This window comes from Chelonia mydas, chromosome 1 (genome assembly GCF_015237465.2).
Source record: "Chelonia mydas isolate rCheMyd1 chromosome 1, rCheMyd1.pri.v2, whole genome shotgun sequence".
NCBI lineage: Eukaryota > Metazoa > Chordata > Testudines > Cheloniidae > Chelonia > Chelonia mydas.
The window spans coordinates 96,600,966-96,618,804 of NC_057849.1; the positions used below are offsets into that span (position 1 = coordinate 96,600,966).

The 17,839-nt window shown below is 45.3% G+C and overlaps 1 protein-coding gene across 46 annotated transcripts in view; it reads left to right on the plus strand.

Moving 5' to 3' along the window:
* MBNL2 (muscleblind like splicing regulator 2) overlaps positions 1–17,839 on the plus strand; it is a 181,140-nt gene that overhangs the window by 115,303 nt on the left and 47,998 nt on the right. For all 46 annotated transcript variants that reach the window (XM_043534803.1, XM_043534778.1, XM_043534850.1 and 43 more), the window contains one exon: positions 14,709–14,873. In XM_043534803.1, coding sequence (XP_043390738.1) covers positions 14,709–14,873 — 165 coding nt within the window. The remainder of the gene's footprint in view (positions 1–14,708; positions 14,874–17,839) is intronic.

Below are 17,839 nucleotides of genomic sequence, written 5' to 3' on the forward strand. Positions count from 1 at the left end.
GTATAATCTTATTGGTCATTATTTAATTGAATTTAACCTCATGTAATTCTGGGGTCTCTCTTTCATTTTCTTTAAAGGCATTGAGTCCAATTCTGTTCTCAGATCAATATAAATCAGGCATAATTCTATTGAGATTAATCCAGTTATATTTTCACAAAGATAAACAAAGATACTCCAGACACACAAGCATATAAAATTCAGGTCTTCTTTTTATGACATAAAGAAGCAAAATATGGCACAAGTCAAATTTGTAAAAAATCTTTTGGAAGTCACCTTGAAGCTTGAAGTCCGGGAACATTTACACGTGTACTTAACTTCCAGAATAGTATTCAGAAGTAATTATAAGGTAATTTTTTTTGGGAGGGGTGAGAGGAGGCTGGGGAATTTAGGTCTTATTCATCTGGCTAGAATGGCTGTGGTTTTGTTTACTATCTTTGCTTGGAGAGCTGGGGATAGGCGAGCTTGCTAAAGGGTATGAGACAGACAGATCTGCACATAAAAATTAAACCCTCAAATTGTGATTTTGGGAGGAAAGATCTTTTTAGTTTGACCAACTTAAACTTTAACATTTCATCCAGATTTTGTTAATCAGAAATGCTGTTCCAAGTTCAGTTGCTGAATACCAAAATGTAAACGGGAGAAAGTTATAAGTATTTTTCTGCTTGGAAACAGTCCCTGTGTTTCCATAGCTGAATGTATGTATGATTTGTCCTTTCCTGTGATTTCAGTTCCAGCTTTCTGCCTCACAGGATCAAAAATCATGAATTGGACCCCCACCGCACCAAAAATGCTGAGGTTGTCCCAATAATCATGAGATTTTTTTTTTAAATATTGTTCTGTGTTTTCAGTCTGTCTTTTGGTTATTGAACTATCGCTGCCCATTGTGTGTGCGCGCGTGTGCGTGCGTGCGAGCATGATAATTAGTGTTGCCTGTTCTCCCAAATCAACTGGGTAACATGATGGTGGCTCCTGCTGCAGGGGGTCTTATCCCCACATCTTCCCACCCCCTGCCCAGCAATTAATACTGTCCCCCATTTCCCCACTCAGTTTAGCTCCACCCCCCTCACTTTATCGCCACCCTCCCACCCCAGTTCAGTTCCCAGCCTCACCTCTGCTCCTCCTAAGGCTCCTCCCTTTCCCAGACCTGGAGAGCTGCAGCAAGGATCTCCTTACTCTCTTCCCAGGCTTGGGGGGAAGGCAGCGTCAGGGGCACTTGACCACCCTCCGCCCTTTCCCGGGCTGAGTGCTGCGGTGGGGAGGGAAAGGAGCGGAGCAGATGTGCCATCCTGTCCTGTTTCTCACGGGAGGGGGAGGAGGAGGTAGTGGAGCTGCGCTGGGCTGCTGGGCCCTGTGCTTCCTCCTTCTATCTCCCTTGCTGTGAGAACAGCGAGCAGAGGGGAGGTACTCTGCCGGCTTCCGGCAGGGCTGAACTTCGGGAGGGGGATGGAGCTTCTTGCATCACTGCGAGACGAGCTCCAGAACCCTCCAAAATCTCGTTCCTTTTGAAAAAATTGTCAATACTGTGGTAGCACTGCATTTCTTAAGTTATTTTTGAGTTGAAACCTTTTAGGATAATGGAGGTGTAATACCTGTGGACTGGCCTGGAAACCTCAGATGTCACAAAGCACCTACGGACCTGTTGATTGACTGATTTGGGGATATTATTTTGATCCATGGATTTTCCTAGCTCAGAATTACTGGAAAGGAAAAGTTCTTCGTTTGACAAAAGGTGGCCTAATCGGACCCCACTGGGTAATGCCGGAAGGCGAGTGCCCCATTCTGATTTACCTAGGAACTCTGGGGGGTTCAGTGCCAAGGGGGAGGAAACAGGCTACCAGCTTCAAAAACTGAGGGAAAGGCTTGTGGGCCTTCACTTCTAGCTTGTTAGCCTGTTTGGCTCATTTGCCTGCAAAGGCTGCTGTCATTCCTGCTACTGTGGCTGTTGGCCACTGGCCATGTGATGTCACCCACCGTTCTTGACAAAGAGGCCTCTATGCTTTCTCCACAGCGCTGACTGGCCAGTGAAGAATGGGAGTCCAACAACGTGCCATATCTAGGATTCAACATTTATAAGCAAGTAGCCTCTAATCAGCCAGCAAGTCCATTGCCATTAAAATATCTGAGCTGATTAGGGTTGTCAACCCTCCAGGATTGGCCTGGAGTCTACAGAAATTAAAGATTAATCTTTAATTAAAGATTGTCATGTGATGAAATCTCCAGGAATACATCCAACCAAAATTGGCAACCCTAGAGCTGATAAGAGCACGAGCTGAGCTTTTCAGTCCATGTACAGTAAAAGATTTTTTATCCGGCACGCTGTGGGAATGGGGTGTGCCAGTAAATGAAAAATTCCAGTTAACTAAGAGGGAGGGAGTTTGGGTGCGGGAGAGGGTGTGGGGCTGGGGGTACGGGAGGGGGTGTGGGGCATCGGTCTTGGGATGGAGTTTGGGTGCAGAAAGGGGATCGGCGCAGGGGATTGGGGCACAGGAGGGATTTGGGGGTGGTTAGGTGGCTCTGCGCACTGCCTCTGCCCACTGGCAGCACCCCCGCAGCTCTCATTGGCCGCGGTTCCCAGCCAGTGGGAGATGTGGAGCCAGCACATGGGGCAGGGGCTGCGCACAGAGCCGCCTAACCACACCTCCGCCAAGGAACAGCAGGGCCAGGTTGCCACTTTTGGGGAGCCACACAGAGCCAGGTATGGAGCCTGCCGTCCCCACACCAACCGAACTATAAACCGGACTTTCTGTGAAGATTAGAAATGCCAGTTTATAGAGCCTTTCGGTTGGTACAGGGCCGGATAACACAGCTTCCTGAGTACCAGCTTCCTGAGGCTGAATGACGCCACAAGAGTCACAACCACCATCAACATTTTTTGTTTCTAGATGGATGCCTCTGCCCCGGCATTCTCAACTTGTTTTTAACTCCAGCAGGTAGCTGGTTGTGAACATGTGTGAATGGGGGGGGTGTGGCTGGACCCCACAGGAGGTATGGCGCTATTGAATAAGTCCTCAAATACCTAAAACACTGCTAGGTTAAACAGCCTTGCTGTCTAAAGGTATGTCTGCATTGCAGTTAGACACTTGCAGCTGGCCCGTGCCAGGTGACTCTGGCTCGTGGGGCTTAGGCTAAGGGGCTGTTGAACTGCAGTATAGATGTTCGGGCTTGGGCTGCAACCTGAACTCTGGGACCCTCCCATCTCATAGGATCCTAGAGCCCAGGCTCCAGCCTGATCCCGAATGTCTGCGGCCATAATGAAACAGGCCCTTCGCCTGAGTCCCATGAGATGGAGTCAGCTGGCATGGGCCAGCCATGGGTTTTTAATTGTAGTCTAGACATACCTGAAGAGATCTCACACACATCTCATAGGTTAGGAGTTGTATGTTTAATCCTGTGAAATAATATTTATTTTCACCTAAATTTGTCATTTGAGTGTTAAATATAACAAGCTGTTTCATATAGAATTGCACTGGAATATTTCATGTAATCCTGTGATTGGCAGGGAAGAGACTGGCTAATCACCCAGCCACCAATAATTTGAGGGAAACTGCTTTAATTGGCATCAGAGCTGTGATCTCAACATTACCTTCAGCCATGGAGTGATTTGACCCTCCCTGTAGCAGCTCTTTGACTGGAACATAAATATATTGATGAGCAGTGTTAATTCCCTGTTACTTTGGAGACTTATAGTTAAACAAGATTGCTGCCTTCCCAAATTTTACGTAATGCAGGAATGCAAAAGAGTGCACATATGTGGATTTTAAATCTTACTGTACACAGCTATAGAATTTTTTAAATTTCTGCACTAGTTTCACTTAGAATTATTACTTTAAAATAGGTTAAGCATTTACATAGTATCCTACATTTAAAAAGCATTGTACGAACACTGGGCTGTCTTGTGCCATTGATTTTTAGGCAAATTACCCATTGTTCTTATTGTGGAAATCTGCTTAAAACCAGTGGCATGATATGGCTGAATAAGGGATCTATTGTGGTTGGTAAACCACAGCCTACAGTAGGTGAAGTGTGGGAAGACACCGCTCTGGTGACAGTTATTAAAAGCAATGTCTGGGAGTTCTGAGAGCCTTTCTTTGTCCAGGCGTTCCACTAACTACCAGTTCTGAAATTTCCTTTGAAATTTTCCTACTGGTGTCCTCATCTATCCTTTACAGTTAACTAGTTCAGTACTGCTGGGATTGCTGACAGCATGCATTTATTCCTTTAAACCTACAGTGTGCCCAGATATTATTTGATGACATCTCCAATACCTTTAGTAGCAGTAGTAGTAATAATTAGCTATTTATATAAAATTTTATTTGGAAAGAATAAGGAATTTTAAACTCTTGGGACAGAATTTTCAAAGGGACACATTGACCTGGCTTCCATCTGAATGCATGCAGTTTTAGTGCACTAACGTTATCCTGTGTAAGTGATCAAATCTATACCGACAGAACGCATTTGTGCTCAGATTTCAAATGAAGTTTGTGCATGTAAATTCTCTTCATGCACATGAGTGATAGGATGCAAAATTTGCATGGACCACATTTTAAAAGGTAGGCCTTTGCAGTACTGTTTGTGATCTGGAAAGGGAAAAGTAAAATAGGTAGTGTAATTTCTAAGGTCATCATTTGAAGCCCTACGCAGTTGTGTGTTACTCTGACCCTGCTTCAGAGGCACCTCATTCAAAAGCCATTTATATTTCTATGATAGATTTGGTCAGGAAAGTTTTTTTCTGGGGGGGGAGAGGGGGTCAGTTTTTTCAAATCTGTAAGGAAATGTTCAGAACAATACTGTTTTATTTAAAGTACCCGAGACTTTTTAAAAATTTTGAAAGGGACTCTGTAGAGTGGAAGCTGAGAAGGAAGTAAAGTCTATGAGTAAGGGACACAGTAAGCCAAGAATCAGTGTCTAGCCCAGGTAGGAGGAAGGCAGTAGTGTCTCAGAGCTTGAATAGCATGCAAAGGTCTAGTGTTAATACTGACTTTCCAAGATTCCACAAGTATCAAGGGTTTTAGAGAGAGGTAAGTGGCTAAAAATGTGTTCTTTCATGGGGATCTTAATGAGCTTATCTAGGCCCTGAAGGATATTCCTGTGGCTATTATTTATTCCCGTGGTGATTTTTGATGGTGAACTCCACTAATGTTCCTTCTTTAACTCTGTATTTTTTAATGAATTTTTCCAGCCGTGTATGTCTCTGGGGAAGAATCATAAGGACCTTATAACTGAGCAATGGAAAGTTCTGTTTTTTTCCTAATTTCTCAGTTTAAAAACTCATCTACAGGTAAAAACAAAGAGGAATCCTTGTGGCTCCTTAGAGACTAACACCTTTATTTGGGCATAAACTTTCGTGGGCTATAACCCACTTCATCAGATGTATGGAGTGGAAAATACAGTAGGCTGGTATAAATACACAGCACATGAAAAGATGGGCGTTGCCTTACTGAGTATGGGGTCAGTGCTAACAAGGCCAATTCAGTTAGGGTGGATGTGGTGTAATAATCGTTCTGTTATGACCTGGGTGAAATCTTGTTCTGGGTTGAGTTAAAACCCCATTTAGAATGATAGGTGTAAACTCATCTCAGTTAACGTAACTGTATGCGTAAGCCCCCAACTATTAACTGTTATTAACAATTATTAACTATTGTTTTAGGTAGGTGTGTATGTATGGAGGGAAGGCAGAAGAGAGGAAAAAACTGAGGCCATGTCTATGCTACAAAATTAAGTCAACCTAACTTACATCAGCATACAGCCGCCTCAGTAATTACACCACTTGTGTGTGTCTACATTTTGCTCCTTGTGTCAGCGGGGCGTGTCCTCATCAGGAGCACTTGTATCAATTGTATTGTCAGTGTGAGGCATTGCGGGGCGGCTCCTGAAAGCCGGTAACAGTCGACATAAGCAACGCAGGGTCACCACTGACACTGCATCAACATAACTATATCGACCTTGACTCTATGCCCCTTGGGGAAGGTGGACTTACAGAGGTGAAAGTAAGTCAGTACGCCCCTGGCAAGCAGCAGAAGCAAGTTATATGGGCTTGTGGATCCGGCAATATTGAGGGCCCGGGGGCTCGGCTCCACCAATGTTCGGGGCTGGGTCTCCCCCTGGTCCCACCTCCTGCCCCCCCACGCCTACCCCAAGTGTCCCGTGCCCCTTTCCCCCCCTTGGTGCCCCCGCACGCCTCCCTGGGTCTCCCCTACAGCTCCATGCTGCCTCCCTGCATCAACTGCCGCCGCAGGGTCCCAGTGCCCCCCATCCACTACTGCCAGGGCAGGCTGCCCTTACTCTGCCCTTCCCCCTCAGACTCTTTCATTTTCCGGCAGGACCCTCCACCAGTACAGCCATCCCCACTGCCTGCAGTCACTGCTCCTGCCCCACTCTGGGCAAGGGGCAGCCTCATCCCTCACCCCCAGTGAGGCTACAGTGAGGGGCAGCAGCAGGGGACGAGATGTATATGTGATGGCAGACACTCCCCCTCCCCCCGATGGCACCCACCACAGGGGAGGCGAGGGAGATTCCTGGACCTGAGAGGGTCCCTAGGAGCACATGCAGTGACAGTGGTGGGGGTGAGTGTGCTGCCGGGGGGGACAGGGAGGCCCCTACCGCAGAGCTCGCTGCTGCCGGTGGGGAGAGGTCTGGGGTGAGTCCTCCTCTCTGGCTCCAGTCCCAGGGCAGCCTGCCTGCACCCCATACTCATCCCCAGCCCTGCCCCACCCCAGAGCCCATACTCCCAGTCAGAGCCCTCATCCCCCCATACCCCAACCCTCTGCCCTAGCCCCAGGGCCGGTGCGCCCTAGGCGAAACTTCCACCTTGCGCCTCCCTCCCCTCCCCCTGGAGCATCGCTTATTATAAACTTTCGAAAATGAATACTGCATAATGTGGCATTGCTCATTAGAATTAATACACGTTCGGCTTGAAAATTTATTAATTTCATTATTTAGTCTACATATTTAATGAAAATAAATGAATAATGTGACAGTGTTGACATTGCTATTGTTTTCACTTTGCACAACATAGCATGGATCTTAAAATAAATCAGATACATTATGCACAATACACTATCACAGAGTAACACATTATAATTTAGAATTTATTTTTCCACGCTGTCAGTTTAGCAAATTTAGAAACAAGTTCCTCCAAGTCAATGCTACGAGCAATGTCATGTTCTATTGACAAAGGAGATAGTCCAACAAGTCTTTGTTGCAACACTGATGTTCGCATGTATGTTTTTATCAACTTGAGCTTCGAGAAGCTTCGCTCACCACTGGCCACAGAAACTGGAAGAGTCAAGAGGATGCGAAGAGCAATAACTGTGTTGAGGGCACTATCTGTCAGCTTATTTTTCCGTATTAAGTTCAGTACATCTTGTGGTGATGCACTCTTTTGGGCTCGTCTTGCAATAGCTTGCAATTCATTGCACAAGTCAAAGGAATCAATATCTTTGGATTTACCATGTGCAAAGCTTGCTCAAGATTCAAGTAATGTTCCATAATTTGCTTCGGTGTTGTATTTTGCAAACTGTAAACGTCATATAGGAAGCCAAATACTAAACTAATTTGCTGCATCAATGTGAATCTTTCTTCAACCGAATGTATTGCTGTGTCGATGGCTGCAAAGTAAAAGTTCACTTTGAATTTTTCTTTCGGATTATAAATAGGTTCGTCATCTGCTTCATATGTGAACTGCTTCCTCTTTTTTCTAATATGGATTGGATCTGGTTCAAAAAGTGTTGGTACATCCAACTCCCCCACAAGTTCACCTGCATCTACCAATGTTTTCTCAAAGTCTGCGTTACTTCTGCGGCCCACAAGAAACTTCTTGGTTTCTCCAAGTTGATTAATGGCTTCACGTATGTCGAATTCTTTCTCCTGAAGTTGTTTGCTCATCATGTTGATCTCAAACAATATGTCGTACCACACAACAAGAGAAACAAGAAACTTGAAACTAGAAATGGCTTTTGCAAGATCCTTTGCTTCAACTCGTGACGTATTGCCAGATGATCCTGTTAGAGTAGAGTCATCATAGATCCCTGTCAGAGCATCATAGATGTCACCAAGCTGATAGCAAAGAGGTTTCAAGGCATCAATTTGATTTTCCCATCTTGTTTCACTCCATGGTTTAACTGTGAGATTAGGTACGTGGTGTGCTAGAACTTCCCAGCCATGTGTAGAAGCTAAGAAATACACATAAACATGTTGAACTAAATCAAAAAAGGCTGTTGCCTCCAAGCAACACTTTGCAACATCATTAACAACCAAATTCAATGTGTCTGTATTCGCACTGTCAGTCTTGGCAAGACCATCCTGGGATGGATGGAGAGACTCATCTAGGAAGTACTGCAGGTCCCTGCTTGCCCTACACTCCTCACCCTCTCCAATACCGCATAGTTGGAGCCAATCAATCGCTATTTGCATTTGAAGCCATTAGTGCTGCTCTACATTTCCCTTTAGCCATGATCTCTCTTTGGGGCACAGTGTCTCTCTCGCTTTATTCCTCTCTCCCCGCCTGAGTCCCGGTTTGCAGAAAGCCCCAGCCCAGGGCTCCGACTGTCCCCCCGCTGACAGAGGCTGGGGCAGGGGGAGGGGCACCGGGGCAGCTCAGCTCTGTGGGCTGCCGTCCTCTCCAGCTGCCTGCGCACGAGGGGAGCATGGACCAGCAGGTGCCTGAGCTGTGGGGAAGCGCTTACCTTGGCCAACGCACCAGCGTCCTCTTCCTCCGCCGGGTCCCTGCGCGAGGGTCTTTTGTTCTTGGGCGGCGGGTGGGGAGTGAGTGAACGTGCTCTCCGTGCCCCCTGCTGCGGCTGAGCATGGAGGCTGAGCCAAGGCAGCCGCCCGTTTCCTTGTCAAGCCCCGCTGCTGCCTGGCTCGCTTTTTGGCAACCCCAAATCTTGGCACCCTAGGCGGCCGCCTAGTTCGCCTAGTGGTTACACTGGCCCTGCGTAGCCCTGAGCCTCTCCAACACCCCAAACCCCCCATCTCCAGCCCCAGCCAGAGCCCTAATCCCCCCCCCCACATCGTAACCCACTGCCTCAGCCCTGAGCTCCCTCCCACCCCAAATCCCTCATCCCCAGCCACACCCCAAACCTCTCATCCCCAGCCTCACCCCACAGCTCTCACCCCTGCAGCCCCTCCCTCCGCACCCTCTCCCATCCCCAAACTCCCTCCCAGAGCCTGCACCCTGCACCCCTCTTGCACCCCAATTCCCTACCCCAGCCCAGGGCCTGCACCCCAGACCTCCTCCCCAACCCAAACTCCCTCCCAGAGCCTTGGGCAGGTGGGGGGTGGAGTTTTGGGGGGGGCAGAGTTTGAGCAGGGGCACGTTGTGGGCACCACCAAATTTTTACAAACCTGCCACCCCTGCCAGCAAGAGCCAGTGTGCCGTACCGGGACGGACCAGCTTCTCCAGACTGTAATTTAAAGGGTCTGGGGCTCCCAGCAGCGGCTGGAGCCCCGGGCCCTTTAAATTGCCACCAGAGCCCCACTGCTGGAGTCCTGGGGTAGCCTGACTGGCTGCTACCTTTATAGGACCCCTAGTCAGTGAAGCCCCACCCCCTAATCAGGGCTCAGCTTCTCTCCCAGCACAAAGCCCCTACAAGCCTCTACACATACAAATACTACCAATACAAAACCAAGCACACACAAATACCTTCTCCTCCAACAGAACTCCCACTCAAACTCCCCTGTTTACAGCTCTGTTTGCTGGCTCCTGTGCCGCTGCAGCTGTCTGTGCCGCTGCCTGACTGGCTGCTACCTTTATAGGACCCCTAGTCAGTGAAGCCCCGCCCCCTAAAAGTGCTGTTTAGGAAAGACCGAAATAAAGGTAAAGGTGGTGGAGTAGCACTGTATATCAATGATGAGATAGAATGTAAAGAAATAAGAAGCGATGAAATGGATATGACTGAGTCTGTCTGGGCAAAAATTAAATTGGGGAAGAAAACTATTAGAGCCTCCCCTGGGATAGTGCTTGGGGTGTGCTATAGACCGCCGGGATCTAATTTGGATATGGATAGAGCCCTTTTTAATGTTTTTAATAAAGTAAATACTAATGGAAACTGTGTGATCATGGGAGACTTTAACTTCCCAGATATAGACTGGAGGACGAGTGCTAGTAATAATAATAGGGCTCAGATTTTCCTAGATGCGATAGCTGATGGATTCCTTCAGCAAGTAGTTGCTGAACCGACTAGAGGGGATGCCATTTTAGATTTGGTCTTGGTGAGTAATGAGGACCTCATAGAGGAAATGGTTGTAGGGGATAATCTTGGCTCAAGTGATCATGAGCTAATTCAGTTCAAACTGAATGGAAGGATTAACAAAAATAAATCTGCAACTAGGGTTTTTGATTTCAAAAGGGCTGACTTTCAAAAATTAAGGAAATTAGTTAGGGAAGTGGATTGGACTGAAGAATTTATGGGTTTAAAGGTAGAGGAGGCCTGGGATTATTTTAAATTAAAGCTGCAGAAGCTATCGGAAGCCTGAATCCCAAGAAAGGGGAAAAAATTCATAGGCAGGAGTTGTAGACCAAGCTGGATGAGCAAGCATCTTAGAGAGGTAATTAAGAAAAAGCAGAAAGCATATAGGGAGTGGAAGAAGGGAGGGATCAGTAAGGCAAGCTACCTTATTGAGGTCAGAATATGTAGGGATAAAGTGAGACAGGCTAAAAGTCAAGTAGAGTTGGACCTTGCAAAGGGAATTAAAACCAATAGTAAAAGGTTCTATAGTCATATAAATAGGAAGAAAACAAAGAAAGAAGAAGTGGGACCGCTAAAAACTGAGGATGGAGTGGAGGTCAAGGATAATCTAGGCATGGCCCAATATCTAAACAAATACTTTGCCTCAGTCTTTAATAAGACTAAAGAGGATCTTAGGGATAATGGTAGCATGATAAATGGGAATGAGGATATGGAGGTAGACATCACCATATCTGAGGTAGAAGCGAAACTCAAACAGCTTAATGGGACTAAATCGGGGGGCCCAGATAATCTTCATCCAAGAATATTAAAAGAATTGGCACAAGAAATTGCAAGCCCATTAGCAAGAATTTCTAATGAATCTGTAAACTCAGGGGTTGTACCGTATGATTGGAGAATTGCTAACATAGTTCCTATTTTTAAGAAAGGGAAAAAAAGTGATCCAAGTAATTATAGGCCTGTTAGTTTGACATCTGTAGTATGCAAGGTCTTGGAAAAAATTTTGAAGGAGAAGGTAGTTAAGGACATTGAAGTCAATGGTAAATGGGACAAAATACAACATGGTTTTACAAAAGGTAGATCGTCCCAAACCAACCTGATCTCCTTCTTTGAGAAAGTAACAGATTTTTTAGATAAAGGAAACGCAGTGGATCTAATTTACTTAGATTTTAGTAAGGCGTTTGATACGGTGCCACATGGGGAATTATTAGTTAAATTGGATAAGATGGGCATCAATAGGAAAATTGAAAGGTGGATAGGGAATTGGTTAAAGGGGAGACTACAACGGGTCCTACTGAAAGGTGAACTGTCAAGTTGGAGGGAGGTTACCTGTGGAGTTCCTCAAGGATCAGTTTTGGGACCAATCTTATTTAATCTTTTTATTACTGACCTGGGCACAAAAAGTGGGAGTGTGCTAATAAAGTTTGCAGATGATACAAAGCTGGGAGGTATTGCTAATTTAGAGAAGGACAGGGATACCCTACAGGAGGATCTGGATGACCTTGTAAACTGGAGTAATAGGAATAGGATGAAATTTAATAGTGAGAAGTGTAAGGTCATGCATTTAGGGATTAATAACAAGAATTTTAGTTATAAGCTAGGGACGCATCAACTAGAAGTAACGGAGGAGGAAAAGGACCTTGGAGTATTGATTGATCATAGGATGACTATGAGCTGCCAATGTGATATGGCTGTGAAAAAAGCTAATGTCGTCTTGGGATGCATCAGGAGAGGTATTTCCAGTAGGGATAAGGAGGTTTTAGTACCGTTATATAAGGCACTGGTGAGACCTCACCTGGAGTACTGTGTGCAGTTCTGGTCTCCCATGTTTAAGAAGGATGAATTCAAACTGGAACAGGTACAGAGAAGGGCTACTAGGATGATCCGAGGAATGGAAAACTTGTCTTATGAAAGGAGACTCAGGGAGCTTGGCTTGTTTAGCCTAACTAAAAGAAGGTTGAGGGGAGATATGATTGCTCTCTATAAATATATCAGAGGGATAAATACCAGAGAGGGAGAGGAATTATTTAAACTCAGTACCAATGTGGACACAAGAACAAATGGATATAAACTGGCCACTAGGAAATTTAGATTAGAAATTAGACGAAGGTTTCTAACCATCAGAGGAGTGAAGTTTTGGAATAGCCTTCCGAGGGAAGTAGTGGGGGCAAAAGATCTATTTTGCTTTAAGATTAAACTCGATAAGTTTATGGAGGAGATGGTATGATGGGATAACATGGTTTTGGTAATTGAATATTCATGGTAAATAGGCCCAATGGCCTGTGATGGGTTTTAGATGGGGTAAGATCCAAGTTACCCGGGAAAGAATTTTCTGTAGTATCTGGCTGATGAATCTTGCCCATATGCTCAGGGTTTAGCTGATCGCCATATTTGGGGTCGGGAAGGAATTTTCCTCCAGGGCAGATTGGAAGGCCCTGGAGGTTTTTCGCCTTCCTCTGTAGCATGGGGCACGGGTCACTTGCTGGAGGATTCTCTGCTCCTTGAGGTCTTTAAACTACAATTTGAGGACTTCAATAGCACAGATATAGGTGTGAGGTTTTTTGTAGGAGTGGTGTGTGAAATTCTGTGGCCTGCGTTGTGCAGGAGGTCAGACTAGATGATCATAATGGTCCCTTCTGACCTAAATATCTATGAATCTATGAAAAAAAAAGGGCCTGGGGCAGTAGAGGCAGTGGGATCCCCAGGCCCTTTAAATAGCCCCTGGAGCCTGCCGGAGTCCTGAGGTAGTGGCAGCAGGTCTCTGGCGGCTATTTAAAGGGTCCAGGGCTCCCACTGCCGCTACTACCCCGGGCCCTTTAAATAGCCACCAGAGCCCCAGGCTCCAGCAGCACCGCTTCGGGGACGATTTAAAGGGCTGTGGACGGTAGTGGCAGCCGGAGCCCTGGGCCCTGCTGCTGGACCCCCAGGGCTCCGTTGCAGTAGTGGCAGCTAGAGCCCCGGGCACTTTAAATCACCCCCGAGCCCCAGGGCTCCCAGCCACCTCTGCAGCTGAGAGCTCGGGGGTGATTTAAAGAGCCCGGGGCTCCCAGCTGCTGCTACCACCCCTCTAGCCCCAGGCCTTTAAATCCTGATTTAAAGGGCCTGGGGATTTAAAGGCCCCGCCCCTTCTGGTTGAGGCCCTGCCCCCTCCTCAGGACTCCAGAGTTCTGGCAAGTCCTTTAAGTTACTTTCACCACTGTGGAGTTAAGTCGGCGTAGCAGGGCAGTTACAATGGCAGGAGCGGAATTTAAGTGTAGACACTTCCATGGTTATGTCAACTTAAGCTGCTTTGTGTCAACCAGATCTGAGAGAGACAACCTGAAAGCACTGTGTTAGCTGGGTTAGCTGAAAGCACTGTGGCTGACACCGGAAGAAACCTGGGAAGAGGTTTTAGGGTTGGGTTTCAGGCTGAAAAGTGTGTTCTTGGTTCTGTGAGTAGGCTTGGCAGAATTTTTTTTTTTTAAATAATTTTGAAGGATAATATCGGTTTAGTTTAAAGCATTTTTTTTTACTTGATTTTAAATTTTCACAGTTGTACAAAGATATGGGGGAGTTGGACAATAATTATTTAATGACAGTCAGCATTGAGATTCAAAAAGTTAAAGCTTTAAAACCATTAAAACACGAATTATCAACATTACATGTCAAAATATACAAAATAAATATCCTGAAATCAAACTCTAATAAGGTCCCAAGCAGAATTTTTCTGTGACTATCTGTAAATTTCTATGATGATCTATGGAAATATTTTTTTCAGCATTTGTATATGTATGGTGAAATTGATGTGTATTGACATTTACCTATAAAAATCTCATCATTCCCATCCTAATTGTGAAGAAAAAAAATCTGTTTCCTGATATTGTTTCCTCCTGTATTCAGAGACACAGGACTTTGTACATTCTTTGTAAAGAAATAAAACTGCATCAAAGTAATACATATCCCCAATTTCTACATCCAGCTGGAACCCCCCCAGAACCCCCAAATTTGACAAGCTATTCAAGTCGAAAAGGGGCAACAATACAGTGGAGTGGAAGCACAAAGAAAATTACTAATATTAATACTTGTAGTTCTGCAAACATACATTTAATATCCAGTGTTTAAAAGCTATATTTTGTTTCAAATTAAAATGTTAAATCTATTAATAATATTAATTATTAACATTTATATTGTGGTAACAACAGAGGCCATGATCAGGATATCTTGAGAGGAAATTCAAGCAGTCTGGCTAATATTCAGGGCATTAATTCTGTAGCAATGTCCTGTATTTACCAATTAACATACCATCAATCATTTTCTAAAATTAGCCTATTTTTAAAAAAAATTTCAGTTGATAACATAAGTGACCAACTTGGGTTACTGGCCTGAGGCACAGCCGTAATCTGTCATCTCTTCCTAGCTAGTCAATTCCAAGGAAATGCCTTGCAACTCAATTTTTGTTCCTTAATTGATGGTGTAATATTTTGCCTTGAGAAACCAAACCGCCATTAAAAGCTATAAAGTAACTGATGTAATTTTTTGCAGGGTCGTTGTACAAGAGAGAACTGCAAGTATCTTCATCCACCAACACATTTAAAAACTCAACTAGAAATTAATGGCAGGAACAACTTAATCCAACAGAAAACTGCAGCAGCAATGCTTGCCCAGCAGATGCAGTTCATGTTTCCAGGATCACCAATTCAGCCAATGGTAAGTATCCTTTTTCAAATGATGTGGTGGGTAACTAAAGCTCAGTTGTGTGATTGGGTTGACCTGAAAATGGCCTCTAAACACCTTACTACTTTCTTTGTCAATGAAAATAAATTGCTATTTAGAGATTGTGTGAAGTACAGAAATGCTGGAAAACATGCACAAATTTAAATGTGTGTGCTGAGGTGTCATCATAGATGTGGCACATCCCCCATTGCCTATCTCAGCCTCTCCTCCCTCCCTCTCCCTTCCCCCTCCGCCCCCCCCCCCTTTCTTTCTCTCAGGTTTTGAGACCCAGCTACCTTGGGTTAGCTTTGCAAGGGCTTTGTGCAAGATCCCCGCTTGAGTGGAAAGAGTTACAAGAACAATAACCATTTGACAGGTTTCAGAGTAACAGCCGTGTTAGTCTGTATTCGCGAAAAGAAAAGGAGTACTTGTGGCACCTTAGAGACTAACCAATTTATTTGAGCATAAGCTTTCGTGAGCTACAGCTCACTTCATCCGATGTAGCTCACGAAATAAATGCTCAAATAAATTGGTTAGTCTCTAAGGTGCCACAAGTACTCCTTTTCTTTTCGCGAATAACCATTTGAGTAGGATTGCAGTGTCTTCTTTCCCAGCCTCTATGAGCTGAATAATTTTTAATAAATCTTTCATCTCAGATTGTTTCTTTATTCCCTTCCAGAACAGAACAAGTGATCATGTGTTCATGGGTTGTGCTTGCTTCCTAGCTTGAAGTCTGAAGTGCCCCAGAATGACATAGACAAAGAGAAAAGATGATATGGGACTTCACAAGCTTCAAGTTCCATCTTTTGAAATCATACGTAAAACAGTTTGGGGCATTTCCTGCAAATCCAGATACAAAGCAAGCATCTTGCAGCCATGAACACCAGCTTGGTATAAATGATATGGGTATATGTATAAATGATCAGTCCTATTGTACTGTTCAAACAGGTCAGGGCCACCTTTGTAACAAACAATAAAGATTAGAGGTGAGTGGGCACTACTCCTTTATCTCAAGTGCATTGTGACCCAGTGGGAACACTTAGGGTCAAAGCCAGCTTTCATTGACTTCATATGGGAGTTGGATCAGACGTGTGTGTGTATATGTATCACGCACGTGCGAGAGAGGAGACAATGTGAGGGGAGCAGGGAGAGTGGACAGCAGGGAGGGTCCCTGAGGGGACAGGGAAATGTAATAGGACAGGCAGAGAGATCTTGTGGTGCAAGAAAATGAAGACTTGTTTATATTTGTATGTTTGGTTTTCCCAGTAGACCAGTCACTTATGCCCAGTCAGCTGCATCCTAGATCTCTCACCAAAGACAACGCTTGTAGCCAATCCTATAATAAACTGTCTAAGGATTTATTAGCTAGGAAAAAGAAATGAGAGTTATTTATAAGGTTAAAGCAGGTAAACGTGCACGCACAAACTAGTTACAGTCTTATGTTCCGAAAGGGTAATAGAAGCTGCTGTAATATGCAAGGTATATATATATGTACTTTAGGGCTAACCCAGGCCAAGGCCAGGGGAACTCTTGCTTATGCTTAGAAATCTTCACCCCTTACAGTTCAAGCAGCTTAGAGGTACAGTTCTTTCTTATCAGTGATTTTTATTCCCTTCCCCCCAGAGTTCAAGTTGATGGAACAAGTCCACCTGCACGTCTTCTCTACATGGGTGTTGGGAGGAGCAATCGACAGAGTTCTTGTTCTTCGATGTTTCACAATGGCTCATTTAGTTACAGTGGGCCTTCTTGCTGGGCCAGACCTAACACCTTCTGTAGGAAGCCAGCATTTCTACATTAATTAATGTTCCTTTCCTGTTTGATGACTTACACAATTACAGAGGATTACCATGCAAACACCTGCTATAACCTTGTACAGTAAAAGCTGTTTTATCTGGCATGTTGGAGAATGGGGGGTGCTGGTAAGTGAAAAATGCCGATTAACTAAGAGGGAGGGAGGTTGGGTGCGGGAGGGGGTTCGGGGCTGGGGCAAGGGAGGAGTTGCAGGGCGCAGGCTCTGGGATGGAGTTTGGGTGTGGGAGAGGGGTCGGGGCAGTGGGTTGGAGCGCGGGAGGGGGCTCGGGGTGCCGGATCCAGGGGCGTTCACCTTGGGCGGCTCCCTGCAAGTGGCAATCTGTCCTGGCTGCTCCTAGGCGGAGGCGTGGGTAGGCCAGTCTGCATGCTGCCTCCGCCCGCAGGTACTGCCCCCGCAGCTCCCATTGGCATCCCAAGCCCCTTCCCGTACCCAAACTCCCTCCCAGTGCCCACGTTCCGTACCCTCTCCCGTGCCCCAACCCCCTGCCAGACATGCGCCAACCGGACTTTAACTGGAATTTCAATGAAGATCAGAAATGCAGTTTGTAGAGCTTTCCAGTTGGTCAAGTGCCAGATAAAACAGCTTTTACTGTAACATGGGGTACAGATGTTAAAAGTGAGATGAATATACAAAGCATCCTACAAGTATTCCATCAAGTCTAAACACATTCTTATAAATCTAATACCTATTTTAACAATACTAACCCACAGATGAGCCAGTTTGGTTTCCAGCTATGCATTTGTCAGTGTTCAGTGAGTGCTAGGGGTCTAGGCGTGAGCTGGCACCTGCTCTGCCAGCATCACAGTAACAATATAAAAATGCTAAGTATTCTGAAAAATCAGGCCCTAAGTCTGTCAGGGTAGGCACCCAAAATTAGTGGATTCTTCTGCACATTATGGTTTTAATTTCTCCATGCTCAATCTGTAAAATGGGGATAATAATCATATTCTTTCTCACAGAAGAGGTGTGAAGATATATTCATTAATATTAGTGAGGTGCCCAAATACTACAGAGATGAGCACCATTAAAAAGTCCATGAATCAATTAACAATTCTTTATTTCAGTGCATGGTTCGGACGGTGCGTAGTAAATAAGGCCTAGGGGCTACACACGGAATGATGAGGAAATTTTGAACAGCTACCTCATT